At 48.6% G+C, this 27,784-nt stretch overlaps 1 protein-coding gene and 1 long non-coding RNA gene across 5 annotated transcripts in view; one reads left to right on the top strand and one right to left on the bottom strand.

The window, feature by feature from the left end:
• LOC135896071 (uncharacterized) overlaps positions 1–16,837 on the bottom strand; it is a 53,299-nt gene extending 36,462 nt beyond the window's left edge. Inside the window, exon 1 of the long non-coding RNA XR_010562580.1 lies at positions 16,716–16,837. This is a non-coding gene — a long non-coding RNA (uncharacterized lncRNA). The remainder of the gene's footprint in view (positions 1–16,715) is intronic.
• The window catches only part of LOC135896070 (phospholipid-transporting ATPase ABCA3-like), a 142,261-nt gene that overhangs the window by 84,512 nt on the left and 29,965 nt on the right, over positions 1–27,784 (top strand). For 2 of the 4 annotated variants that reach the window (XR_011512057.1, XM_065424403.1), the window contains exons 18-22: positions 10,396–10,768; positions 11,492–11,617; positions 16,737–17,021; positions 20,915–21,129; positions 22,266–22,514. Coding sequence is in view for 1 of the 4 variants with exons in the window: in XM_065424403.1 (XP_065280475.1) it covers positions 10,396–10,768; positions 11,492–11,617; positions 16,737–17,021; positions 20,915–21,129; positions 22,266–22,514 (1,248 nt within the window). In the remaining 3 variants the exon portion in view is untranslated. Of the gene's footprint in view, positions 1–10,395; positions 10,769–11,491; positions 11,618–16,729; positions 17,022–20,914; positions 21,130–22,265; positions 22,515–27,784 lie in introns of all 4 variants that reach the window. The other 2 variants (XR_011512055.1, XR_011512056.1) reach the window with 1 other exon arrangement.

Raw genomic sequence — 27,784 nt, 5'->3', positions numbered from 1 at the left:
TTAGAACTATATCAGCTCGAAACCCGCTAAGCAGTGCCTGCCGTTGATACGAAAAAGGTAAAGGCCATGGAATGAACAAGTTGAGAACAAATATGTTTATGACACTTTGTCATTGAAGAACGTTGTTTGCATTCTTGCACACATGCAACACCCAGTGAAAAATCTCAATGACACGCTGTCATTTGTTCCAATGTATTACGTAGGAGGAGCTGTCGCCAGTCGTGTATCGTGAGTAATTGCACCGAAATTATAGTCGCAACAGTGAGCACGTATACAAAGTATGAGTTCTGCATAATATACGAGGGCGAGTCAAATGAAAGTGAGCGAATGCGAATATATGAAGAATGGGGTACTTTATTTAAAGGTAGTCTCCATGAGCATTTGGACATTTGTCCCATTGACTATCGAGTCGCATGATTCCCGTCTCATAAAACTCCTTGAGTTGCTGCTTCAAAAAGTCATCTTCCGACACGAATCTGGTTCCCTTGAGCTGTTTCTTGTGGTGCCCAAAATTGTGGAAGTCGCAAGGCGACAGGCCTGAGGTGTATGACGGATGTTGCAGCGTTTCCCATTTAAACTCTGCCAGTTTTGTATCAACCACATCAGCGACACGGGGACGGGAATTGTCGTGGAACAAGATGACCCCGTTCGTAAATTTTCCACGTCGTCTGTTCTTGATTACGAGACACAGCCGATCCGACGCTTCACAATATCGGAAACAATTGATAGTCTCTCAAGATTTAGCAAAAAAAAGTCAACACCTTTCCCGCAGAAATGACGGCCTTTGCTTTATTGGGGAGGGGGGGGGGTGAATTCGATTGTTTCTACTGTAAGCTTTGCCGTCGTGTTTCAGGCTCGCAGAAGTGGCACCATGGTTCGTCTCCGATCACAATTGCAGACAAGAAATTGTCACCCTCATTCTCATACCGAATCAGATGAGTCAAGGCAGCGCCGAATTGCTCCGTCTTCTGGCGGTAGTTCAAAATCTTGCGCATCCATTGCGCACACGAGAGCCGATAACGGAGATGTTCATAAATTATGGCGTGAACCGAACCGTGACTGATGTTCACATGCTCTTCCAGTTCATCGATGCTTATCCTCCGTTCTTGTCTCAATGACTCATCAACCTTGTATAATTTTGTTGGGGGTGATTGCACAGTGGCTTTCACCCTGTCTAGGATGGTCTTTTTAACTTTCACGTCCTTCTTTATCCGTTTGCTCCAACGCTTCACAGTGGCCAATGAAATCCAATGTTCAACGTATACTGCAGCAATACGGTGACTAATTTATTTTTAGGAAACACCTTCAGCTGTCGAAAACGTCACCACACCACGCTGCTCAACTTCTGGAGCTTGCATTACGTTACGCAATCATGTTCAACCCAGTATATGAGAGCATTAAAGAACATTTATCTTCGCAACTGCGTGTCACTTTTGCACATTAGCGATGCCTGTGTGCTACGCGCATTCCTCGTAGGTAATGAAACGAACAATTATTCTGCGGCGTGGGTAGGCTCACTTTCATTTGACTTACCCTCATGCATTAGAAATGCGAAGATACAATGGAGTGTACAAATGCGAAGATACAGCTTGATAAAGGGCAAAAATATGTCACTGGAAACAAAGTTCACTGCACATATACACAAGATCTCGCAACAAGATATTTAAATAAGTCTCCAATAAATCTCCGTATCTAAGAAAAAGTGGCTGTATATAATGCGTCTAACAAGGCAAATCATTTTGCGCAATCACAGATTCACATAATCCTATATCCCGCCCCCATACCATCCACTTCCCCCAATGTATCGCGCGCGACGGAAGGCGGCGCGCTTCCTCCCCGCTTTTCTCCTTTGCGCACACAAGACTGAGCCACCATCGTAGACTCAACCATGCACCCCCCTCCCCCCCCTGCTTTCACTCGCATATACAGCATGCGGCGCGCGGTCACGATGTTATCGCCCTGGGACTTTCTACAGCATTAGGACGACGACAAGAAGGCGTCTGGGTCTGGGTCTATAGTCTGAGTGTCCATATAATTGCTATCGGAATAATAAAATAAGAGTATCCGCCAATTGAAGCGTTTCGTGGCCCTTACTTTCTGCAAAAGAAGTAACAAAATCGAACTTTTACCATGCGACATTTATCTGCGCCGCAACAATGTCTTCTTTTTTTTTCCTTTTGTGGGGCGGGGGCACCGAAATAAAAAAATACCCAGGAAAGTATCTTGGCCACAATTGAATGCCTACTTTGGGCACCTAATGTGGCTACCGCAGGAGGAATGAGGAGGGATGGACGTTTATTGTGAGAAACAGCGAGAAAGTGTTCTTTCTTCGCCCTAGGTGGGCAGCTCTCTTAGTCCAGAAAGCCGTTGGCTAATCCCGTAGCCCGGGCCCGGTCCACCAGACCTCGCTGATCTACCAGGCTCTGTGCCTTTAACATTGCCTCCCACGTTTCTTCTATCGCTTGTAGCGGTTTTGAAGCATCATCTTGACTGTCTTTCTCGCGGTGTGGGCACACAGACACCATGTGTTGGAGGGTGTCTGGTACATCACAATATCGGCATAGGTATGAGAATTTGGTGGGGTGCATCCGGTCACTGTCTGGTAGCGTACCATATCTGTAGCAGTATCTTTTAGTGTATGTTGTCATGCACAATTCCTCTCCTGAAATAGCTGATGCAGCTTCGGAATGTGTCTTGCATTAACCTAGGCACCGTGTGCTATGCTCCATTTTACTTTTCTCGATGTTTTTAGCCTTCAATGCTTGCAGAGCAGAGTGGCTTCTCTCTTGAATGCAAGCTTTGTGATATTCCATATTCCTAGTCTCGTTGATGATTGCTCTTCTTCCTCGATAGTCTGGGTCTTTGCACAAGCTACACTGAAGTGATTGATTGCAGAATATGGTTTTGCTGTCCCACTTGGTTCTGGTCGCCGTGTTATGCTTCTCGGATGTGGCGGCCTGGTCAGTTGCATTGGGAAGCAGTCTCTCGAATTAAGCATTTGCTCCTACAGTCTGCACAGCGACGTAGACTCCCAATTTACATGCACCATGATTTGTGCTCCCCGTTCGCTCTTTCCTGCTGCAGCCATGGGCAAATTGTGCTTGTGGCCTACCTCGGCCATAATTTGCTCAGAACGGAGACCAGTATATGTGCTTACATGGTTCGAAGTATATGAAGTTGATAGCCACATGGGTGAAAAGGCCCGTAAAAGTGGCTGTCGAAGGTGATGCCCAAGGAACCGATTTGTCCGTATTGAGACAAAGTGGGGCACCAAGTGCGAGCCACACGTTAGTGGCCCCCGAAAGAAAAGAAATGTGCAGGTTGGAAAGGAGTTCACGCCAAAAATACCGGGTGTCAATGTCGTTGTGTTGGTTGCGGCAGCAGATGCCTGCATGACCTGATTGCTTCGGAATGAAAGTTGCTCATCTTAAACGGCAACTGTCAGTTCAAACAGGTGCGACGCTCTGACCAATCTGTTTGTACTGCTGGTTGTCACTCGTAAACCTGACCGCCACGTGCGACGAAGGCAAGCAATACGTCTGTAAGTAGGCGGCTGAATGTACCCTAAGAGACCTGTGTATGTGAATGCTCACTGTTTCCATATGGTTCGTAGTGAATGTATAATGTATTGTCTGATTCTTATCTGGTGATTGATTGCTGTTTAATTTCGCTGTTATCTCACTTGGTTATGGTCGCCGTGTTATGCTTCTCAGATGTGGTGGCCTGGTCAGATGCATCGGGAAGCAGCCTCTGGAATGAAGCATTTGTTCCTGCAGTCTACACAGCAACATAGACTCCCACTTTACACGCACCATAATTCGTGCTCCCCGTTCACCCTTTCCGGCTGCAGCCATGTGAAAATTCTGCTTCTGGCCTTTCTGGGCCATGATTAGGCATGAACGGAGACCAGCATACATGCTTACATGGTTTGAAGTGTATGAAGTTGATAGCCGTATGGGTGGAAAGGCCCACAAGGATGGCTGCTGAAGGTGATGACCACAAAAGCGACTTGTCCATATCGAGACAAAGCGGGCCACCAAGTGCGAGTCACACATTAGAGGCCCCCGAAAGAAAAGAAACGTGCAGTTTGGAAAGGAGTTAACGCTACAATGCCGGGTAGTCCCTGTTGCTGTGTTGGCTGCGGCAGCAGATGCCTGCATCACCCGATTGCTTCGCAATGGAAGTTGCTCATCTTTAACAGCGACTTTCGCTGCACACAGGTGGGACACTCTGTCCAATCTGCTTGCGCCGCTGGTTGTCGCTCGTAACCAGACCGCCATGTGCGATGACGACAGTGAGCCGCTTACGCTAAATTAAACTGTCTATTACTTGGAAACACGCCGGTACGATCTCGGTGGCCACAGTTTGACTACGCCGTACGAACGCCACCTAAGCATAGCAACCACCGGCGCGAGTGGTAAGGAAGCACTAGAGTGGCCGAAAAATGTTTCGGAGTGTAGCATTTGCTTTCCGCGCGCTGCCGCGTTGATTGGGTCGTTTAAGTCGCGTGGCCTCTCTGCCATTTCTATTTCAAGCGTCTTACGTGTACGCACAGTGAACACGCAGCGTGGACGGACTTCTAGCAGCATTGCAACGTGTGCACACATAGGCACCCGAAATTATCTCTGGATGAGGCCTGGTTGCTGTGCATTCGGGTATAGTAACCGCACCGAATCTGGAAAGTCACTGTATTCCATTCCGGGCAGGAAGGACGATCACGAATGACGTTCGGCGTGGCATCCGTTTTCGTGTATTAGTCGGCGTTCGGCGATGGTTGATGGTCGATTGTGACTTTCGATTCGAAGGCACCAAGGAAAAGGATGCAAACGTGTGCCGGGGGGAAAGGGTGCAGGCAGGGGGACAAAGAACTGACGCCCGTGAGCTCCCGCACAACCGAGTTGCGGGGAAGGAGGGAGGAGAAGCAGAGGGGGGACTGTCGCGAACTCGTTCGTTCATTCTCTCGTTCATTCTCTCACTCACTCGGTCCCACGTTCGTTCCATTACTCGTTCGTTCGTTGTTTCGTTCGTTCGTTCGTTCGTTCGTTCGTTCGTTCGTTCGTTCGTTCGTTCGTTCGTTCGTTCGTTCGTTCGTTCGTTCGTTCGTTCGTTCGTTCGTTCGTTCGTTCGTTCGTTCGTTCGTTCGTTCGTTCGTCCGTCCGTCCGTCCGTTCGTTCGTTCGTTCGTTCGTTCGTCCGTCCGTCCGTCCGTCCGTCCGTTCGTTCGTTCGTTCGTTCGTTCGTTCGTTCGTTCGTTCGTTCGTTCGTTCGTTCGTTCGTTCGTTCGTTCGTTCGTTCGTTCGTTCGTTCGTTCGTTCGTTCGTTCGTTCGTTCGTTCGTTCGTTCGTTCGTTCGTTCGTTCGTTCGTTCGTTCGTTCGTTCGTTCCGTTAGACTGCCATTGCCATCGATGATTTCTTTCATAATTTTTGTTCAGAAATTACGTGCAGTTTCTTGGATGGTGCCGCTCACGTCATGTGGCTAGGCTTTTTTATGCGACCGATAAACTTTAACTATTCGATTCGCGCAGCTCACTCTGCTTAGTGGCATTGAAAACAACATACACACATTTCAAATAAGCTGCTCAGTTCAAGCAGCCCGCACTGCTTCATGCTATCTTGAAAACAGCTTACACCCTGCTACAGCATAATTTCGAATGCTTGAAGATTTCCAATAGGCATTACCTCTCTATAGAACCCCCTACGTCGTTTTATGCCAACAGTGCAGCGAAAGCAGAGTTCCGTAGTTTGTTATGATGGCAATTTTCACGTCTGGTTTTCCGGTCACCTTACAGACCTTCTCCTGAAATGCGTTTTTTACCTAAATTATTTCATTAGGAAAAAATCATTGTCTACACTGCAAGGAGCACGATCAAAAAGAATAAAAAGGTTGGCTTGAAAAGAAGTACAGATATGTTGTCAACAACAAAACTATCTTCCAGAACACACCAGCAGAATATCTGCAAATACACTGCAAGTCTGGCGATATCAAAGGAGCGAGAATGCGCAATAAAAACTCCATGAATAGACGCATTTACTTCTGCCCATATACCAAAATATGCTTTACGCCTCGCGTTGTGAAGCACTGTTATCGAGTTGTTTAGAACGCAGATTATGTTCTACAAATTGCTTATGTGTTTGATAAATCAGCAAGAAAAATACGTGCATGCATTCGAAAATAAAATTCAAAGGGGCACTTAGGCACTTAAGTCTCTACGTGGACGAATGCGAAAGCATGGCGGCCATGTCAGCAAGAGCACGGCGGCATGCGGTGGCGCCACTCGAGCGGCGTCAACAGAAGCGCCGCGACGTTACGTGACCAAATACGTTCATCACAACGTGGGTTCGAGTGTCTTAATTAACTTTACCTTAATTACCTTAAAAACATTTGCTTTAATTAACAGCAAAGGTCCTGGGTTCGACTACCACCAAAGGTCGAGAGTTCGAGTGCCTTAAATATACTGCAATCAACTGTGCCTTATCATCATCATCATCATCATCGTCATCATCATCATCACCAGCCTGGTTACGCCCACTGCAGGGCAAAGGCCTCTCCTATATTTCTCCAACAACCCCGGCCATATACTAATTGTGGCCATGCCGTCCCTGCAAACTTCTTAATCTCATATGCCCACCTAACTTTCTGCCGCCCCCTGCTACGCTTCCCTTCCCATGGAATCCAGTCCGTAACCCTTAATGACCATCGGTTATCTTCCCTCCTCATTACATGTCCTGCCCATGCCCATTTCTTTTTCTTGATTTCAACTAAGATGTCATTAACTCGCGTTTGTTCCCTCACCCAATCTGCTCTTTTCTTATCCCTTAACCTTACACCTGTCATTCTTCTTTCCATAGCTCGTTGCGTCGTCCTCAATTTGAGTAGAACCCTTTTCGTAAGCCTCCAGGTTTCTGCCCCGTAGGTGAGCACTGGTAGGACACAGCTATTATACACTTTTCTCTTGAGGGATAATGGGAACCTGCTGTTCATGATCTGAGAATGCCTGCCAAACGCACCCCAGCCCATTCTTATTCTGATTATTTCCGTCTCATGATCCGGATCCGCAGTCACTACCTGCCCTAAGTAGATGTATTGCCTTACGACTTCCAGTGCCTCACTGCCTATTGTAAATTTCTGTTCTCTTCCGAGACTGTTAAACATTATTTAGTTTTCTGCAGATTAATTTTTAGACCCACTCTTCTGCTTTGCCTCTCCAGGTCATTCAGCATGCATTGCAGTTGGTCCCCTGGGTTACTAAGCAAGGCAATATCATCAGCGAATCGCAAGTTACTAAGGTATTCTCTATTAACTTTTATCCCCATTTCTTCCCAATGGAGGTCTCTGAATACCTCTCGTATCTATCGTATCTATCGTATCTATCGTACCTATCGTATCTCCCTGCCTGACGCCTTTCTTTATTGGGATTTTGTTGCTTTCTTTATGGAGGACTACGGCGGCTGTGGAGCCGCTATACATATCATTCAGTATTTTTACATACGGCTCGTCTACACCCTGATTCCGTAATGCCTCCATGACTACTGAGGTTTCGACAGAATCAAATGCTTTCTCGTAATCAATGAAAGCTATATATAAGGGTTGGTTATGTTCCGCACATTTCTCTATCACCTGATTGATAGTGTGAATATGATCTGTTGTTGTAGCCTTTACGGAATCCTGCCTGGTCCTTTGCTTGACAGAAGTCTAAGGTGTTCCTGATTCTATTTGCGATTACCTTAGTAAATACTTTGTAGGCAACGGACAGTAAGCTGATCGGTCTATAATTTTTCAAGTCTTTGGCATCCCCTTTCTTATGAATTAGGATTAGGTTAGCGTTTTTCCAAGATTCCGGTACGCTCGAGGTCATGAGGCATTCCATATACAGGGTGGCCAGTTTCTCTAGAACAATCTGCCCACCATCCTTCAACAAATCTGCTGTTACCTGATCCTCCCCAGCTGCCTTCCCCCTTTGCATATCTCCCAAGGCTTTCTTTACTTCTTCCGGCGTTACCTGTGGGATTTCCGATTCCTCTAGGCTATTTTCTCTTCCATTATCGTCGTGGGTGCCACTGGTACTGTATAAATCTCTATAGAACTCCTCAGTTACTTGAACTATCTCATCCATATTAGTAATGATATTGCCGGCTTTGTCTCTTAACGCATACATCGGATTCTTGCCAATTCCTAGTTTCTTCTTCACTGTTTTTAGGCTTCCTCCGTTCCTGAGAGCATGTTCAATTCTATCCATATTAAACTTCCTTATGTGAGCTGTCTTACGCTTGTTGATTAACTTCGAAATTTCGGCCCGTTCTATTCTAGCTGTAGGGTTAGGGGCTTTCATACATTGGCGTTTCTTGATCAGATCTTTCGTCTCCTGCGAAGTTTACTGGTATCCTGCCTAACGGAGTTACCACCGACTTCCATTGCACACTCCTTAATGATGCCCACAAGATTGTCGTTCATTGCTTCAACACTAACGTCCTCTTCCTGAGTTAAAGCCGAATACCTGTTCTGTAGCTAGATCTGGAATTCCTCTATTTTTCCCTCTTACCGCTGACTCATTGATCGGCTTCCTATGTACCAGTTTCTTCCGTTCCCTTCTCATGTCTAGGCTAATTCGAGTTCTTACCATCCTGTGGTCACTGCAGCGCACCTTGCCGAGCACGTCCACATCTTGTATGATGCCAGGGTTAGCGCAGAGTATGTAGTCTATTTTATTTCTAGTCTCGCCGTTCGGGCTCCTGCACGTCCACTTTCGACTATCCCGCTTGCGGAAGAAGGTATTCATTAACCTTATGTTATTCTGTTCCGCAAACTCTACTAATAACTCCCCCCTGATATTCCTAGTGCCTATGCCATATTCCCCCACTGCCTTGTCTCCAGCCTGCTTCTTGCCTACCTTGGCATTGAAGTCGGCCATTAGTATAGTGTATTTAGTTTTCAGTCTACCCATCGCCGATTCCACGTCTTCATAGAAGCTTTCGACTTCCTGGCCATCATGACTGGATGTAGGGGCGTAGACCTGTACAATCTTCATTTTGTACCTCTTCTTAAGTTTCACAACAAGACCTGCCACCTTCTCGTTAATGCTATAGAATTCGTGTATGTTACCAGCTATATTCTTATTAATCAGGAATCCGACGCCTAGTTCTCTTCTCTCCGCTAAGCCCCGGTAGCACAGGATGTGCCCGCTTTTTAGCACTGTATATGCTTCTTTTGGCCTCCTAACTTTACTGAGCCCTATTATATCCCACTTACTGCCCTCTATTACTTCCAATAGCACTGCTAGACTCGCCTCAGTAGATAACGTTCTAGCGTTAAACGTTGCCAGGTTAATATTCCAATGGCGGCCTGTCCGGAGCCAGTGTTTCTTAGCACCCTCTGCTGCGTCGCAGGTCTGACCGCCGCCGTGGTCAGTTGTTTACAGTTGCTGGGGACTGAGGGCCGGGGTTTGATTGTGTTGCTCTTATAGGAGGTTGTGGCCAAGTACTGCACCAGGGTGGCCAATCCTGCTCTGGTGAGGGAGTGTGTTACGGGTTCTGGTCACCGGGATCAGGCCACACTCCAGGCCTGTTTATGCAATTTTATCAACACGCGGATTTTTTTTTTAATCCAGTGGAAGATTGCCAGCACCTGGATTCGAACCACGGACCTCTTGCACGCGAGGCAGGTGTTCTACCTCTACGCCACTGCTGCAACAATACCTGATTCGAATTCCTTAGCCTTAACTTCACCCTAATTAAAACCAAAGGTAGTGGCTTTGACTTCCACCAAATGACGAAAGTTCAAGTGTTCGAGTTTGAGTATCAATCAATCAATCTTTATTTGGGACATAAATACAATGTCTAGGTATAGAGGTGGCAAAAGGAAACACGTATGTTTCCTGACAAGGCCTTCGCCTCGGGAGTACATAACTAAACGTCAATTAGCTGTACCTTAGTTAACTTCGCCTTAAGTACCATCTTAGGTCATAGGTTCGAGGGCCTTAATGAACTATATTTTCATTATGTGTGCCTTAATTAACTACGCCTTAAATAGCACGAAAGGTTGTGGGTTCGATTCCCACCAATGGTCGAAGGTTCGCAGCTTTTTTTGGACCATCGTGTGGTCACGCCGCCAACCCTCGATTTTCCGCCTCACGAGCCGTTTAATGCTTTCGAAATTACAAACAAATAACAAAGTGAGCACGACAACGCCCGTAGGGCCCACGATAGAGTCTGCGGACCCCAAAACTTGGGGTGCGTCTTGCGTGCCCTAATCTAGAGCTCCCTGATGACTTCGGTGCCGCTGCAGCCACACCCAGCACGGCGAACCTGCTCGCATAATTACCGCTTATGAAAACATAGCGAGTTGCAGCAGGAGCTCCAACTCTTAAACTGACGTCTGCCAACGCGCCGATCTCCACAGGTGGTGCCCCAGGGTCGAGTCCGTAGAAGCAGCAGCACCAGCTCGGGCGAGATAGGCTTCGGTGGTGCCGAATCCTATGAGCTGATGATGCACGAAGACCCCATAACGCGGCTCGTGATGCCGGTGAACAAAATGATGCACGTGTGGGCGCTGCTGGCACCCCTGGCGCTCTCCCTGACGGTGGCGGTGTTCGTGGCGTTTCCCAGCGCCGAGAGCGGCAGCGGATTCATGCAACTGCAGCTCATGACCGGCATGCCGGGCTGGCTACACTGCCTGGCCAACGCGTGCTTCGACGGCCTCATCCTGGTGTGCATGGCCATTCCCGTGGCCAAGATTTTCGCCTTATACTACCAGCTCGAGAAGGCCTCCTACGGTGCGTAACAAGCTCTCATACTTCCTCAGCTATATTGCAAAATACGAGGTTGTGCAGCAGAGCACAACACATGGCCTGCAGCTATAGTACGCGGTCGCTTAGAAGTGAACTCTTTTTTGCGGCCCTGATAGGTAAGAAATCCACCAGGGACACGTTTTGCAGCTCCGGTGGTCTTCAGAACTTCAGCTTTCACGATTTTTTAGTGTCTCACCCTTTTGAAAAAGTACTTTGAAGATGAATCACATAGTCGAAAGGAAACGAGCGTTTTTCTAACAACCCCACATATTTGACATTCTGGATAAACTAGAACCCTACGAGGCTAGGACTTCGGCGGAAATGGGGAAGTAGTCGCGTGGTAGCAGTGTAAGAGAGAGGGAAAGAGAGAGAGAGAGAAAGTGCGTGCGTGCGTGCGTTCTTTCGTGTGTGTGTGTGTGTGCGTGCGTGCGTGCGTGCGTGTGTGTGTGTGTGCGTGTGTGTGTGCGTGTGCGTGTGTGTGTGTGTGTGTGCGTGTGCGTGTGCGTGTGTCTGTGTGTGTAAGATATAGGCGTGCGTGTTCATTTGTGAGTTTGGGGCGCGGGGCGGCTTTCAGCTATTCTGAGATTTATTAGTATATTTCAGGGAGCACCCATCTACACAAATGCAATGATGCGGTTCACTATGTCATAACTAGGAAAAGAGCTGAAATGGCGTTTACCAAAAAAAAAATGTGGTGCTCTCTCGCAGAGGCCCTAGTCCTGGTTTACAGCTGCTTTGGTATGCTCGCCATTCTGTCAGCCTACGTGATCGCCTATTGCTCCTGCAGCCTTGGCAAAGCCTACGCCATCACGTTGGTCGTATACGCTGTCGTGGGTGAGTATTTGGTGTTTCCACTCTATTCATTTGGTAACATCGCCGAAAGGCACTACGAAATCTTGTCGCTATTATTTGAGAGGCCCCTTAGCGAGCCATATCGGGCTGCGCACAGAAAATGTCACAGTGATTACGTACACCAGTGAGCACAAACATGAACAATTGATTCCAAGATAAAACTAATTTGCTTTCCTGTTTCTTCACTTCGCTTAAAATTAAGGAAGGGAGCCTTCATTTCTCATTGCTAATGTTCGGACGCACTGGTCAATTTCAGTTTGTGTGCCTGAATTACGAATATATTCAGTTTTATCCGGATGACCTTTGTCCTGTACACTTTCGCTCACGTGCTTACGTCAAACCCTAGGGACGAATCCCGGTGCCTGAAATTAAGAAAAGCCTCTTCTCCTCGTTCTTCAGTAACACTCTGTTGACATCCCTCATCAGTCACCAGCGTTAACGTCACTACACGGCGCCATGACGTCGACAGTGGAAGCGCTCTATCATTGATAATGAACACCTTGACAAATAGCAACGCCGGCGGGGCCACAACTCAGAAAACAGACGCGACTTGATTGCCAGTCTTTCTACATAGTAGATGCGCATTGATAAAAATTCATCAACTATTACGACACTCCCACGTGCGAAATTGGAGCGCAGCTCTATGCGTATTTTCATTTCGCGATATTTTGGCTGGCGCAGACAATCTGTCTCATGCGGCCGGCACACTGCAAGCGGAGCAGTGTGGCGCTACTGCTTCGCTAATTGGGAGATCGCGAGAGGCAGCTCGTAGGTGACGCGTGGCCGCGATTCACAGCAGCCGCCGCAGACAGACCTCCACTCACGCAGTGCTTTGTTTCCATACATGATTTCGATGGACGCGCTTGCCGCATGCCATCGGTGAACAGACGACGGCGCGCTACTCTGGCGCCATCTTGTAGCGGTCGCCGCCACAGAGCCCGTCTTGCGCGGCACACTACGCTTTTCTTCTCACGCTTTCGCCATACCTTCCACCTCCGCTTGCATCCTCGCACTCTCTTCGCTGTCACCGTCTTTCATTCCCCGCAGCGCTCCGCGTTCGCTCTTTCATCCTTCGCTGTGCTCGTTCGCTCAATTACGCCAAGGAACGTTGCCGAGGGAGGCCGACGCCAAAGGCAGAAATGGGCACCTAAGAGCTGCCCTCTAAAATTGCACGGTGCTGTGAGCGCAGTACTTCGATGTTTTGCGTGTGTGCCTCCGACGGTATACGGAGGCTTGGTTTACTACGGGGTGAGGTCAAGCAGACGTAAGAGATGCGTGCGCCATAATTATAATTATCAAAAAGGCTTTGAAGGAAAACATTCTTTAAGCTTTCTTCCGCACATTCAATTTAAAAACTACACTTATTTTGGAAATATTATCTTACAGGCCCTTTAGAGATGCTTCTCAAAGGAAGGCTCGATTCAAGACACTGTCATTAGTTTCTCTTTCATTTTGTGTAGGCACATTTGTATGAAAGGAATGGCTTGCACATAGCAAACATTTTCTGCCATAGGCGCCATAAATTTAGGAGGGTTAAATTAGAAATGAAAGCACCACAATGTGCGCCGATCCTAGTATGGTGCACGCCATAAAGATTTCTTTTTTTTAGCAGTGTTTATTGATCGCAGTTTAGCAAGGTGCAGACTTAACCGAAGACATGCAATAGGCCAACTAGATAGCATTCATGGGAAAATCTGAAAAACTCGGGCTGTTTCTTGCGAACAAATAAATATGGCTTTAGTACTGCGGGACGGGAATCGCTTATTGAAACCATGGTTCAGAACATGAAAAAAGTAATTCCAGAGGCCGCAGTTGGTGTTGCGTGCCATAGGACTATAACCGGAAACTTTAATGTGGATATAGTGGTTGTTTGTACATACAGAGCTTCTTTCTGAACATAGGCGGCAAACAACTCGCGAAGTCATCGAAGAGTTGCTCATTAAAAGACTAGTGGACGTATGCGTCAGCTAGGCTTCGGTCTCACTCTCGGAAAAGGAATATGTGTATTCACTTAGCACGCGCGCTCACACTACATGACACATTGTACTGCATTTGTTGTTTCTCCGTTTTCTTTTTTGTCCTCCTTTTCGGCCTTAGTCCTCCTGTTTATGATCGTAGATTCCTTCTATTTTTTAAGTTTTGTGTTGCAATCGCCTTATACCGGGTGTTTCTGTGAAGGCTGTCAAATATTCAAAATAGAGCACTCGATATAAAAATGCTATTTTTTACAAGCCTAATTACCAGGAACGGGGAACATCTGGAACCAGGTTAAGCGTTCTAATGTTCTCGCTAATTAGTTCAATACACCTGAATTCACACTAAATAACTTAATTAGCGCACGTACGTGGCTACTGACAATGTATACAAGAAACGTCAGCTGTTGACGCCTTATGGCGTGTCGCGGTCTGCGCCACGTGAGACAAGCCGTGTTTCTTTTGTGACTTGTTGACGATTACGGCTCGTGGCGCGTGTCCTTGGCTTTCGTCGGCAGTGGGAAGGGTTGGCCAGCACATATCATTCGCAAGCTATACGTTTGTCCAAACGGTAATAAAGGGCGCGATTTTCATTCTATTAGAAGTGACAGCGCGCGCGAAAAAAAAATAAGGAAACAGAATTATAGAGCAGAAGAGTTCATTATTTAGCTTTATAAATAAAGGGGAATGAAACGTCCCGATATCACGCGCGCCGCCAAGCAATACCCTAGGCAAGCGTGGCCAAGCAACTATACTCCGTTCCATACATGGCAGTCAACGCTGTGGACGCTAGAGTCTTTATTCATTTTTTTTTAATGGCTTCGTTCACACTGGGATAGTTCGACGATTTTTGACCGCACTTGTGCTCTTTATACTGGCTCAGTAATCGAATTAAACAAGTTTTAACCCTTAGAAACCATGGTAATGCGGTGTTATAGATCATTCTCTTTTTATTATGCCAAGCATATTACGAGAGCACAACCCAGCTCCTCAGGCGCGGCGGTGTTGCCTTCAATGACCTTTGACCCCATGCCATACCACGTGACACCGTGACGTCACGACAGAGGAGAAACGGGGCTCCAACTCGCGCCGTCGCTCGCGGCGTCGCGGCGGTATATAAGCAGCCGCGCTTGCCTCTGCTAGACATTTTCTAGGTGGCTTTGATCGGACGCGGATAGCGTCGAGCAACGCAGCGTTCGGCGCGACAACGAAATTTCTAGGTGGCTTTGGCTGAACTCTTGCAAGATGGGCTGGGTGGGAATCGAACCAGGGTCTCCGGAGTGTGAGACGGAGACGCTACCACTGAGCCACGAGTACGATGCTTCAAAGCGGTACAAAAGCGCCTCTAGTGAATGCGGTGTTGCCTTATAAACGAGCTGTTCTCGTGCATCGCTTGCTCAGGCGCACATTTCGTTGCCGCGCCGAACGCTGCGTTGCTCGACGCTCACCGCGTCCAATGCGGGGCGCATAGTCGCTGCGCCGTAGCCCATTGTCTTACACCCCTTGGCGGGTCGACGGGAACGCTGTCGCGTTCCACTCTTGAAGGCGAAGCAGAGTAACGCATGAGTTGTTTCTTCGTCTAGCCGAACCAAATATAGCCAAGCAACAGCAGTTCACCAGGCTAAACAGTGCTTCAACAACTAAAATAAAGGCTAGTATGCTTCGCATCCTAGGCTTAACCTTAGCTAAGCCACAGCCATTTTTTTATTGCTCTTTTGGGATTTTTTTTATTTGCAAACCGTCGCGAGGAGCCACCCGTGCGTGCTCGCACGAGCGAACGCTGTTGGGCGTGCAGCGAAGCGTGGACGGAACGCGCGGAGTGATAACTTGACCGAACTTCTTAGCTTCCACAGCGTTGACTGCTACGTATGGAACGGAGTGTGCGAAGGTTTGTTCTGGCGAATCCATGACGTAGTGAGGGAAGCGCTTGCCTCCAGTGGTAATCACCAAGCCGGAATAAGAAAGGTGATGCGTCTGACGTGGCGCAAACCGAGGCACGTCAGAAGGCGTCAACAGCTGACGTTTCTTATACACGTGGTTTTTCTTCGGTTCCTAAATAGTATTTCAGTTTCCGAGCGGAAAAGCTAGGCGCTGTCTCGTAGTACAGAGTCTGGAAAAGGACCTCCTGCGCGACTTGAAAGTCGTATAAGATCGCCGCCTCAGTAGCTACAAATGTTACAGTGTCAGTAACCTGGTAACTGCGGTAATTAAGTATATTGTTAAGCGTATATAACTAATCAGCGAGATAATTGCAGAACTTTACCTGTTTAGTGATGTCCGCCGTTCCCGAGAATGCAAATTGTAAAAATCGCATTTTTATCTTGAGTGCTCTCTTTTTAGGAATTTTCGGCAGTCTTCGCAGAATCATGTCGTATACATGTCGTCTACCAATAAAATCTTCAATTGAGAGTCCGCGCTCGTTCTGTGTGTCTGGTCTGTACGCATGTGTCTTGACGTGCTGCAACAAGTATCTCTCTGCGAAGATTTCTGCCACAAATTTTACATATGTAGGAAGATTTGCACTGTGCATTCTATACACCCTATTGTTCAAGCATCACGCGTGCTTAATCATAAATAAAGAACGGGCGAAGCACTGGCACCGATAGCACTGTTCAGGGCTGAGCTTGAACTGCTCGGACGGTGTTCTAAATATACGCGAGTGCGACTGAACCCGGATACGTGGGTGTGCCAATGTTTCTGGCACCTCGGAAAGTACGAACGCGCCGCGTAGGGTTTGTAATGGCAGTTCACAGGCCCTACTGCGGTGCCCGTAAAGAGCGGCGCCAGAGAAATTACATCGCTTTCGGATTGCGAGCGCTAACATTGTTTTGCCCATTTTAACGGTCTGAGAATGTTTACGATAAAAGACATATGTCGCGATTGAGATGATAATTATTTTTGTTAGCGCGCTGCAGTCCTCAAAACTTTTTAGAGATAATTCACTCAAGAATACGAGCCCTGGTTTGAGCAACTTGTGGGGCTGAACAGTATAGCATCTTTCCTGCATATACGGAGTAGGTAAACGCATCGCATACATATACCGACATCGAAAACTCCCCTCGAGTGCGGATATAATTGCTATCACGATAATATTACTTAATGATTACTTATTGTTTCGGAGACAACAGGTTCGCTGTGCATGGAGGCGTGCCTGTTGTTGGTGACGACGGTCGGCAGCGAGGACGCGTGGCCGCTGTGCACCGCTCAGCCGCCGTGCGCAGTGCCCGTGGCGGTCCTCAAGGTGATCGTGCTCGAGTGGGTGCGGCTCACCTGCGAGCACATGGCCGCCACGCCGGTCGAGAACACCACGGCGCTGCGCGCGCTGTGCAGGGACGCCCGCGACTACCGCACCACGTACCGCGAGGATTTCTTCGCCGGGCTCTTCAAGCTGCCCGTGGACATGTGCTGCGCCGGTACGGAGGAGCTGTAGCTGTCGCGGCGTACGATGGCCGCTCGCGCGCGCGCGCCATGCTCGCGTTCTGTGCGGCTCGCGTTTGGCGACACGCGGACAGTACCACCGCGCGCAGCTCAGCTAAGCAGGCAGAAGTGCACACGTGACGAAATTATAGGTGCGCCTTTCAGCAGCATCATTATTTTTCTCGTTGCTCGCTCGTCAAGTGCTACGATGGGATGTCCGTTGCTTCAGAGAGCAAGCAACGGTAAGCAACGGCTTACCGAGCCTTGCTTGATGAGTGTGCGAAAGGCTACGCGTACGAAAATCATGGCTCGCGACGTTTTGCTTCGTGCAAGATCGATGTGGTACCCGCCATGGTTGCTTAGTGGCTATGGTGCTATAGGCTGCTGAACACGAGGTCACGGGATTGAAACCCAGCCACGACGGCCGCATTTCGATGGGGGCGAAATGCGAAAACACCCGTGTACTTAGATTTAGGAGCATGTTAAAGAACCCCACGTGGTCGAAATTTTCGGAGTCCCCCACTACGCCATGCCTCATAATCAGAAAGTGGTTTTGGCACGTAAAACCCCATAATTTAATTTTTTAAGATCGATGGGATGTTGTATGAGATGCCTGCGGTTTGTCGTACGTTGGCTAAACAGGAAGTTGTATTATGGATCGCCAGCGTGAACCTACTAACTTGCAGACGTCGAGAACAGGCAGCCATTTGGAAGTTTATCGTATCAAATATGGATGTCAGCCATTTCGTTGCGCGTATACAAGATATTTATCGAGATCAGCAGTCACAGGAGATCAGAGACACATTCGAGATCAGAGAGGGCCGTCATGGCGTGAGCACTCCCGCACTCGTACTTATTGAAAAACAAGTTTCGTATGCGAAAGATAGACAGCTGATGCACGCGTTCATAGACAGTTACGTTCTCTGTTTGTGTTTCCGGTTGTTTTCTTGCTCCTTTTATCTAGTGTTGACAGGCGTATATATTGTGGTCATTGAAATAAATCGCCAAGGAAGTGATGAGTCACGTGCCATTAAATGAACACTAAACAAAGATAGGGAGCCGAGTTAGATTGACAGATTATTCGTATAGTATAGAAGTCTATCATCGTTTTCTTTATGCCACTATGTGACATCGCTGCGTAAAAGAATTACAGCCGAAACTCCTGCTGCGATTCCCTCAATTCGAATCGCCCTCGCCAAAAAAAAGTGAGTTGACGTATGTTCCTGTGACCTCCCTCTCCGCCACTCTCGGTGAATCGGCGAGTGCTGAAGTAGCATGAGAGGTACCACGGCCGTAAACAGGTGTCCCCAATTTTTTTCCCCCTTTCTCGATTACAAAACTTCCGCAATAGTTACGAATAACGAATTTGTTATTACAGAAGCCAGTTCTCTCATTCTTTCTCGACTTAATATTTCCTTCTGGCGTCTATTTAAGCAGTTGCCCCGTCATCGCAGCATTTGTCCGCCGTAACGCTATGGTGCTACAGAAGAGTGTATTATTTATTCATCACCCGCCGTGGTTGCTCAGTGGTTATGGTGGTGGGCTGCTGAGCACGAGGTCGCGGGATCGAATCCTGGCCACGGCGGCCTGATTTCAATGGGGGCGAAATGCGAAAACACCGTTGTGCTTAGATTTAGGTGCACGTTAAAAACCCCAGGTGGTCGAAATTTCCGGCGTCCTCCACTACGGCGTGACTCATAATGAGAAAGTGGTTCTGGCACGTAAAACCCCATAATGCAATTTATTAAACGTTTTGCCAAACCTGCGAACTATGTGCTGCGCAGTGCGCCTTGATTTTACTTGACTGAGTGGAACCAAGTAACTAACTTTATAAATATTTTTCATTTTTTTTTAGTGCCAAGCGAGGTCCAGATCTAGACAACATACACAAAACTCCCCGAGAAGTGGACGAGGGGACAGCCATCACTGTAGTTCGATATGCAGAGCATCATAAGTGTCATGCAGAATATATGGGATCGTCTTCCACAGGCGGAAAGTTGTGTTTTTGTATGATTTGTGATTTAGGTGTATTTCTGATTTATTAGTAGCTTCAAAACGCCTACACCCACTGCCCTTCTCAAGTCGACATGTCGAGAAATTGTAACGGCTACGCCTTGTCGACAGTGTTGCAAAAAGTAGTGTGCCTCTTCTGGTCGGTGCGAACACTTTGTTTATCGACGGCCAGTGTAGATACGCAAGCCTTCTAACTCTCCCTATTTCTTCTGGAGACTCTCGAATTCCAATCATTCCTCCGAGTTTTACGGACAATATCACAAGTCGCCCCACCAAGTGCTTTCAGTCCTCTGAAAAAATATTATAAAAGAATAAAACGTTTGCGCCGCGCTGTACAGCCGCATCGTAATTGTCATTATGCGCTAAGGAGCTCGCTGAAGTCAAATTGAAATCCAAGCCATTTGGGTATAGACAATGTAGGCCTAACTCATTTGGCTTCAGATCTAAACATGCGTTCGGACTCAATAGTTGCACAATGCCGCGTTATTTCACGTTTGCTGCGCCGCTATACCACCGTGTCATGTGATGAAGCGTATTGTTATGTGTGGAAGGACCCAGACAAAAGAGACTACTGACGATGGACCGTATATACAGACACAGCGCAGCCAGCGACGAAGATGAAAACCAGCTCGCCTCCAAAGCGCAAATGTCCCACTTCGACTTCCTTTCCGCAGATATCTTGCTCGGCCGGTCTCTGAGAGTTCGTTGTATCATAACCATATCAAGCGTTAAACGCTTACTACGTCGCGTTGAACGCGACGTACTACACTATGCGTTCGTTAATTTGCACGCACGTAGCGCACTCCACTCGGTCACAGCTAGTACTAGCACCGGGGGATCTAATAACTACTGGCAGTCATTTAAAGGGCTGTTGTTGAGGTTTCCGTGACCCCTGCCCCCCCCCCCAAAAAAAAACTCTTTTTTTGTAATTCTTCCAAAAGGGCCAGTCTTTCCCACGATTATTGTCAATTTCGTTGGCGCCAACATACAGGGCGGAAGCGTCGCTATAGAACACGTCAAAAAAAAAAGAGAGACGCTGGATGTGTGGCACACGCTACGCGTCCAGAAGAACTGTAGTTTCGTCACAGAATACAGGTGTTGCGAGAAAATGAAATCTTGGCATTTTATGAAAAAAAAAAATCTTTTAGAGCGTTATTATGCAGTTCGACTTGTAGGATATCTTATCTTACATTGTTTCAATATAAAACCAACCAATCAAGGGCATGTTGTTCAGTTTAACCGGAATTTCCGTTTAAACGATTTTCGTTTATCGAGCTTCAACTTGCTTAAGTGCAATAAAATCAGCAACCGTGCTGTACATCGCAAAAACAGTCGATCGATTCGTGACCTTGCCGCCTGCGCCTTTGAAGACAGGTGTAATTTTATAAAATCAATTGATTATCTATTTTATAGTATTCTCTCTAGTGCATACTACGGATACGAATGCATATATATAAGTAAACTCGACAGTAAACTTTACTGCATGCAAGCGCGACAAAAAAACACCTGTAATTACGCGTTTGTAGCAGAATGCTAAAGCCCGAAGTTCCTCGAAAATGAAACTTGGTAGTCAAATAGAAAATTGCGCTACCAGGGAAGTTTGGTCAGGACCACCTGACCACCTCTAGAGAGGAGACGCTGCTGAATCATTTGAATTAATCGGGTGTCCAGCCGATGGCGCGACACCTGATCAAGTGGAAACTCGAAGTAGTGAAGTCAGCAGCGGCGTATTAACCTAGGAAATCATTCTCCTGCAAGCAAGTTGGCGACCAACTATCGTTTCCACGGGAATCGTTTTAATCGCTATTGCGGCGCGCCTTCCCATCTCCGTGCGCTCCACCGGCGTGTACACAACCTGCGGCTCGGTGCCTCGCAGCGCTCAAGGAGGAGGCTCCGTCCGTGTCGTGGAGCCCGTTCGAGCTGAACCCGGCCGCGGTGGGCACAGAGCTGTGCCTGCTGGCTGCATACGTGCTGCTGCTCTTCGCTTACATCAGCTGCCGCGACTCGGGGCGACTCTTCTGCACCGAGTCGGCAGGGATGCCACACCGCCGAAAGCTGCCAAGCAAGGACGTCCCGCAAGTAGAAGCGCAGGTCGGAGGAAGTTCGTCACCACGTGTAGCGATGGCTGAAACGCGAGATTTATCCATTTCACTGATAACGACGCAGTATGTGGTGTCAGTTAAGCATTTATTTATTTATTTATTTATTTATTTATTTATTTATTTATTTATTTATTTATTTATTTATTTATTCTTACAGAAACATGTCTTTCGTAAAGCGAGTGTTTCGGTATTGTTTTTGTTTTTTCTTCTGCTGAGTAAGCGTGCTTTGTCCTGCCAGCGTCCACAGTGTCTTTTAAACAAGGTTTGATTTATTGTTTATTCACACTGTTTTCTTTGTCCTGTGCGCAGTCTGTGCAATGAAATTTTCCACCATTTCATGTGTTCCTTTTAGCAATCTCTTATGCACGTTTCTTCCCATGTAGTTAACAAACTTACTGTTACTTGATGCTTGCCTCGATTATTGAAAGGTATGGGCTCGTCATGCTGAGTTTTTTCTCCACTTCCTTTAGAGCTACGTATATAAACTAAAAAGAATACATTGCGTTTTGCTGGCGATACATTGCACATTACACGCTCAAGGACATCGCAGTGGGTTTGAGTCTTCATTCCCGTTGCAGGCCTTGAGCGCCTGCTGTATTTGAAGAACAAGTACTGACAGTACGTACACTACGTGCTGTGCAGTACAGTACGATGCGTAGAGTGTAGGTTGCAGGTAGGGCCCGCTGTTGAAGGCTGCACCAGTTTAGTATTCTGTGACTGATTAGAGTTCAATTCTGACACAAAGACGTCCGAAGCGTAATAATAATAATAATAATAATAATAATAATAATAATAATAATAATATTATTATTATTATTATTATTATTATTATTATTATTATTATTATTATTATTATTATTATTATTATTATTATTATTAACGGTCTACCTAACGCCTCACAGTGAGCACTGTTTACTGTGAATTTGATGATTCGCCTAAGTTATATTGCAATGAAGACTAATTATGGCATTCCCTTTAAGAGTGGGCCGTACTGTTCATTTTAGCCTGCAGCAACACATAGCTCCCACTTCTGGGAGCGTCGTTTAGAGCACCAGTTATTGCTCTAAACGACGCCTGTTCCGCTCGCGGCAGCGTTTCCCCTCGGTCTGATTTCGCTCCTTGCAGGCGAAAGAGGCGATCGGGCAGGGTGCGTCGAAGCACGCACTGGTGGCCCGCGACCTGCACAAGTGGTACGACGACGGATACGTGGTGTGCGGCCTGTCGCTGGAGCTCAAGCAAGACGAGTGCCTAGGCCTGTTGGGCGTCAACGGTTGCGGCAAGAGCACCGTGGCGCGCATGCTTTGCGGCCTCACCAGCATGAGCATTGGCGAGTGCCGCATGCCAGGCGTCCAGCTGTCCGACTCGGTCAGAGAGGTGGGTCAGCACCAGCGAGCGCACTCCCACAGTCTTGGGGATACAATCACCTTCGCGAAATTTTGAGTGATCAGCATTGGACACGTGGGCGTGTACGGGGGACAGCGTTTCTGGCACTCTGTTAAGAGAGCGTGCTTCGTGCTGTGTCAGGAATTATGTCGCCAATAGACGCCGACGCGTCCGGTGTTGGCCACGCGAACACTCGCGAAAGCTATGGTCTCTCCATAACTGAAAGATGGACGCCCTTGCAAGCTACGCTGACACGACGGCAACGACGCTGAAAAACTTGGAGGGCGCTTAAGCTTCGCCTTTAAGAGTGGAACGCGATAGCGTTATCGCACCCCGTTCGCACCACCCACTCATCCGCTCGGCATGCTCTTGAGTCACACAAAGACGAAACGTGCGCCTGAGCAAGCCGAATGAACCAAATAACTCGGTGTCTCGTAGGGAGAAATGATCTACGCGAGCCAACCGTCGTGATCGGCAGGGACAACCGGGCCGATCACGCGTTTAACTGCGACTTCTGTAATTTACGTGCTCATAATTACCGATATACACCGCAGTCCTACGGCACGTTTCTAAGGCAACACCGCATTCTCTAGAGGCGCTTTTGTCCCACTCTGAACCATCGAAGTCATAGCTGAGGAAGTCTACTTCCGGCCACCGAGCCTGAGGAACGTACAATGAAGGGCTCCGTCGGAGCGGCTACAGCGGCCATGCCTGGTCTCGGAAACAGGGCTATTGCATCGGACAACGAATATCAGGTCATACTGCCTACTTTGCCTACAGGTCGTTTTGTCTTAAACACCGTTTTCCTGCACGGGGACATCAGTGCCCGCCCATACCGGGTGGAAGATTTTCGTGATGCGCTCGCTCCACTTTCGCTCCTGCCGGAAGTTATTGTCTTAGGCGCGTATCGCATGAGTCATGTGTGGGTAGTTACATTCAAGGATGCCGACGCCGCGAAGATTTTCAACATCGGCGAGTTGAAAGTGAAAAAAATGGCTGTGGCTTAGGTAAGGTTAAGCCCAGGATGCGAAGCATACTAGCCTTTATTTTAGTTGTTGAACCACTGTTTAGCCTGGTGAACTGCTGTTGCTTGGCTATATTTGGTTCGGCTAGACGAAGAAACAACTCATGCATTACTTCTTCGCCTTCAAGAGTGGAACGCGACAGCGTTCCCGTCGACCCGCCAAGGGGTGTAAGACAATGGGCTACAGGGCAGCGACTACGCGCCCCGCATTGGACGCGGTGAGCGTCGAGCAAAGCAGCGTTCGGCGCGGCAACGAAATGTGCTCCTGAGCAAGAGACGCACGCCTTAGAAACAGCGCGTTTCTAAGGCAACACCGCATTCACTAGAGGCGCTTTTGTACCGCTTTGAAGCGTTGTACTCGTGGCTCAGTGGTAGCGTCTCCGTCCCACACTCCGGAGACCCTGGTTCGATTCCCACCCAGCCCGTCTTGCAAGAGTTGAGCCAAAGCCACTTCTCCTCTGTCGTGACGTCACGGTGTCACGTGATTTCATGGTCACCGCCGCGCCTGAGGAGCTGGGTTGAGCCAGTTGAGCCCTCGTTCTCCTCTGTCGTGACGTCACGGTGTCACGTGATTTCATGGTCACCGCCGCGCCTGAGGAGCTGGGTTGAGCCCTCGTAATATGCTTCGCATAAAATGCGAGATGTCTTGTGAGCGACCCTGTAAACTAGGATCTTCGAATGAAGCTGCACAGGCTCCATCACACCGTACCAAACGAGGACGTGCGTCTTGCCTTCTGGGAAGGTGACGGACGTCTCAAGAGGGCTGTGGCGCGCTCACGGCGTGCCTGATAAGGGGTCAACTACGAGGATAGTGACCTTGAAGTTGAACGCTCGCGTGAAGCTCGATGACCTGCCGCACCAGGTGAACGTAGCTGGAGAGCTGGCACTTGGTATTGTATCGGGCAGGCCACCCCTGTGCCTTCGCTGCCGTCGCCCAGGTCATATTCGGCGTGACTGTCAAATTTCGCGGTGTGGTTCATGCCGTCCCTATGGACACGACGAGGGCCAGTGCGCACGGACGTACACCAGCGTCCCCGGGGCAGTGAGCAGTGATGAGACGTCAACACTTCTCATGGATGAGGCCGATGCGGACGAGGCTTCGAAACGAGCTAGCGGACCAACGGTGCAGGAGACCACGTCGGCTGCTCCTCGGGCGCATCAGTTGGACGCGCAACCCAAGGCTCGCGCATCTCCTGGACAGGGTCGCTCCTGTCCGAGCATACGTGCCTTCGCATCGCTCCACAGGAAAGACCCGAATGCCAACTTATTCGACAAGGACCAGTCCTCAGACACGGCTCGGCTCCTCTAGAACATCATCCGAACATTCTGGCCAACTTCTGCTGTGATCGGACCAACGTACTGTGAGTTTCTGTGCTTTTGTCACGGACCTGGCAGGGCGCCCAGCTAGCCCTAACGGGTGGGAGAGTAGACCTACCGCCAAGTACGCCAAAGGCCCGCACTCCTGTAGCAGCAATGGCCCCGAAATTCGTCACCGACGCTGATGGATGGACCACCCGAGTATCAAAACATTCCCAAGGTACGCAGCACGTTGCAACGCTCATTTTGCGTCCGCCAACTGGCCTTTTCCTACCTAAGTGGAGCCCACGAACGCTCCACGACGCGCTAAGCGTCTCAGCAGCGCTGACTGCTGCAGAGGCTCGCGCCGCTACAGTAGACATCAAAAAAGAAAAGAACTTGGCCATAATAACCAGTGATGACTCCTCGGCGACAGAAAAGCTCCAACGCATTAACGAAACCACTCTTAATGGCAAAACTTACCCTGTCCACATCTATAGCGCTTCGCCCCACAACTCGTGTAGAGGTGTGATCCACAACGTGGAACTGAACACCCCCACCGAAGAATTGATGCGTGAACTCAGAGCCCCAAATTATGAAATTATTGCGGCTCGTATGATGGGTAAAACAGCCACTGCCATCATAACTTTCAAGGGCTCGCATGTACCTCGCCAGGTCATCTTCGGCGGAGGTATATACCGCTGCGTCCCTCACCGACCCAAGGCGCAATTTTGCTCAACATGCTTTGCTATAGGACACCGATCAGACGTTTGTCGCGACAATGGAAAACAAAGGTGCAGAACATGTGGAAAGTCTGTCGGAGATCCTGTAGGGGATCATGACTGCAAACCAGGCTGTCCTAATTGTGGCAAGGACCACAAGGCCGATGACCCGACTTGTGAAGTGCGACGAGCCGCTGATAAAGCGGTCAGAGAAGCAGCCTACCTGAAGCGTTTGAAACAACGAAAGGACAACAAGCAAATGAAAACAGTCACCATCGCAAGCCGAAGCCCAAGCCCAAAACGCAACTCCGACAACACATCGAGAGACAGAAGTAGCTCCAGAAGCCGTCAGCCGTCCAGGGGCCGCAGCCACTCCAGAGGCAGGAGCCGATCCAGGGGCCGCAGCCGATCTAGGGGACGCGGCCATTCCTGGGGCCGGGACCACTTCGGGGGCCAAAGCCAGTCCGGCAGCAGCGGCCGTTCCGGGAGCGGCGGCCAGTCCGGGGACTGCAACCGGCCCAGAGGTGGCAGCCAGTCTCCGGATCACAACCATTCCCGAGGTCAACAAGACGAGCAACCCGCCAACCAGCGAAACGTGAGTCAGTCACCCGGCACCTCCCCTTTCCCCCCCCGCGACCTATGCATATCAAGTTCAAACACGAGCTCAAAGAGTAGCCAAAGATTATAAGAACGCTCTACTTCAAACCCGCAGACCTAATCAAATGTCAATACTATCGTCACAATCACTAGAGCCTACCGAAGACATGGACATGCAAGCAGAGGCACACGCACCTGAAGCTACACCATTGGGTGATATAGTGCAACCCTTAGTACAGGAAGTAGAACCAGCGTCATTGCAACCGGCAGTGAAAAAGGCAAGATACCACACAACAGCCCTACAACACCTTGAAGCAGATTTTAAACAACTAAGGGACGAAATGAAAGAAATGCAAACCAGTCTAGAGGCCAAGATAGCTCAACAGGTTGCTGCTCAAGTTGAGGAGGCGCTAAAAACATACACTCAACAAATAATGAGCCAAATGCGCTCCCTGTTCAACGAGCTCCTCAGCAGCCAGGCAGAGGCGATGGTCTCTACACAAGTGCAGGCTGCGATGGTCGCATTACCGCGCCAGGAAGAGTGCGAACGACCCAAAGCACGTCGATCTACCAGCGTAACGCGACCCACTCCTTACCCTACAGCGGGCGCCCCGCAAAATCATCAGTAGAACAATGGCGACTAATCTGGTGGTGTGGCAGTGGAACTGTAGAGGGATTGCTCGAAAACGGGGCCTTCTCACGCAGTACATTGCCGCTCAAGATCGTCGACCCGACATCTTCCTACTCCAGGAAACTAACCAAACACCTCATCTTGCAGGCTATACGACGTATAACCATAATTCGACACTGGCCATTCTCATTCGTAAAGATATAGCGGCAGATGTTGTCCACAGCACGGAACAGAGCCTCACTGTACGCGTCTTTCCAACTAAAATTGTCAAGAGCAAGGCACAGCCCCACTGATTCATCACGAATGTTTATAGCCCGCCAAAACAGAAAGTAGACTTCTTCAAGGAGGTTGCGAATTTGCGGCCAACGAAGTATTTTGATCATCTAATAGCAGGCGACTTCAACGCGCCACACACTTCATGGGGATTCACAAAAAACTCCTCCAAAGGATCCGCCCTACTATGCCATATCCAACAGGCCCAGCTAACTCTCCTTAACGAGGCCGACTCCCCGACGCGGCACGGAAACTCCGTCGAAAGGGATACCACGCCCGATCTCGCCTTCATTAAAGGACGACTGTCAGCGCAATGGGTTAACACGCACGATACTTTAACAAGTGACCACACTGTCATACAGATATTTCTGCAAATCAAAGGATTCCCAAAACGCCAGCGCAAGCATCGCCTCACGGATTGGATTGAGTTCCGCAAGACACATGTAGGAGACTTCCAAAACATGCACTTGAAAGATTGGGTAGAGATGGTCAGGCAACGAATCCAGTCACACACGAAGGAAATAATAGAGAAGTGGGAGCAACCAAGCACGGACAAGCATCTTCTTCATCTCTGGGAGGCACGACATGCCCTCATTAAGAGATGGAAAAGAAATAAGCTCAATCGAAAACTACGCTCACGCATCAACACGCTCAACGAGCAGATCATCCACTACACTGAACATCTCACTCGTGAGCAGTGGTACGATACGTGCAACAA

The sequence above is a fragment of the Dermacentor albipictus genome, chromosome 2 (genome assembly GCF_038994185.2).
Source record: "Dermacentor albipictus isolate Rhodes 1998 colony chromosome 2, USDA_Dalb.pri_finalv2, whole genome shotgun sequence".
In the NCBI taxonomy this organism is placed as follows: domain Eukaryota; kingdom Metazoa; phylum Arthropoda; class Arachnida; order Ixodida; family Ixodidae; genus Dermacentor; species Dermacentor albipictus.
Note: the sequence above shows the minus strand (reverse complement) of the source record. Positions and strands in the feature narration are given on the sequence as shown.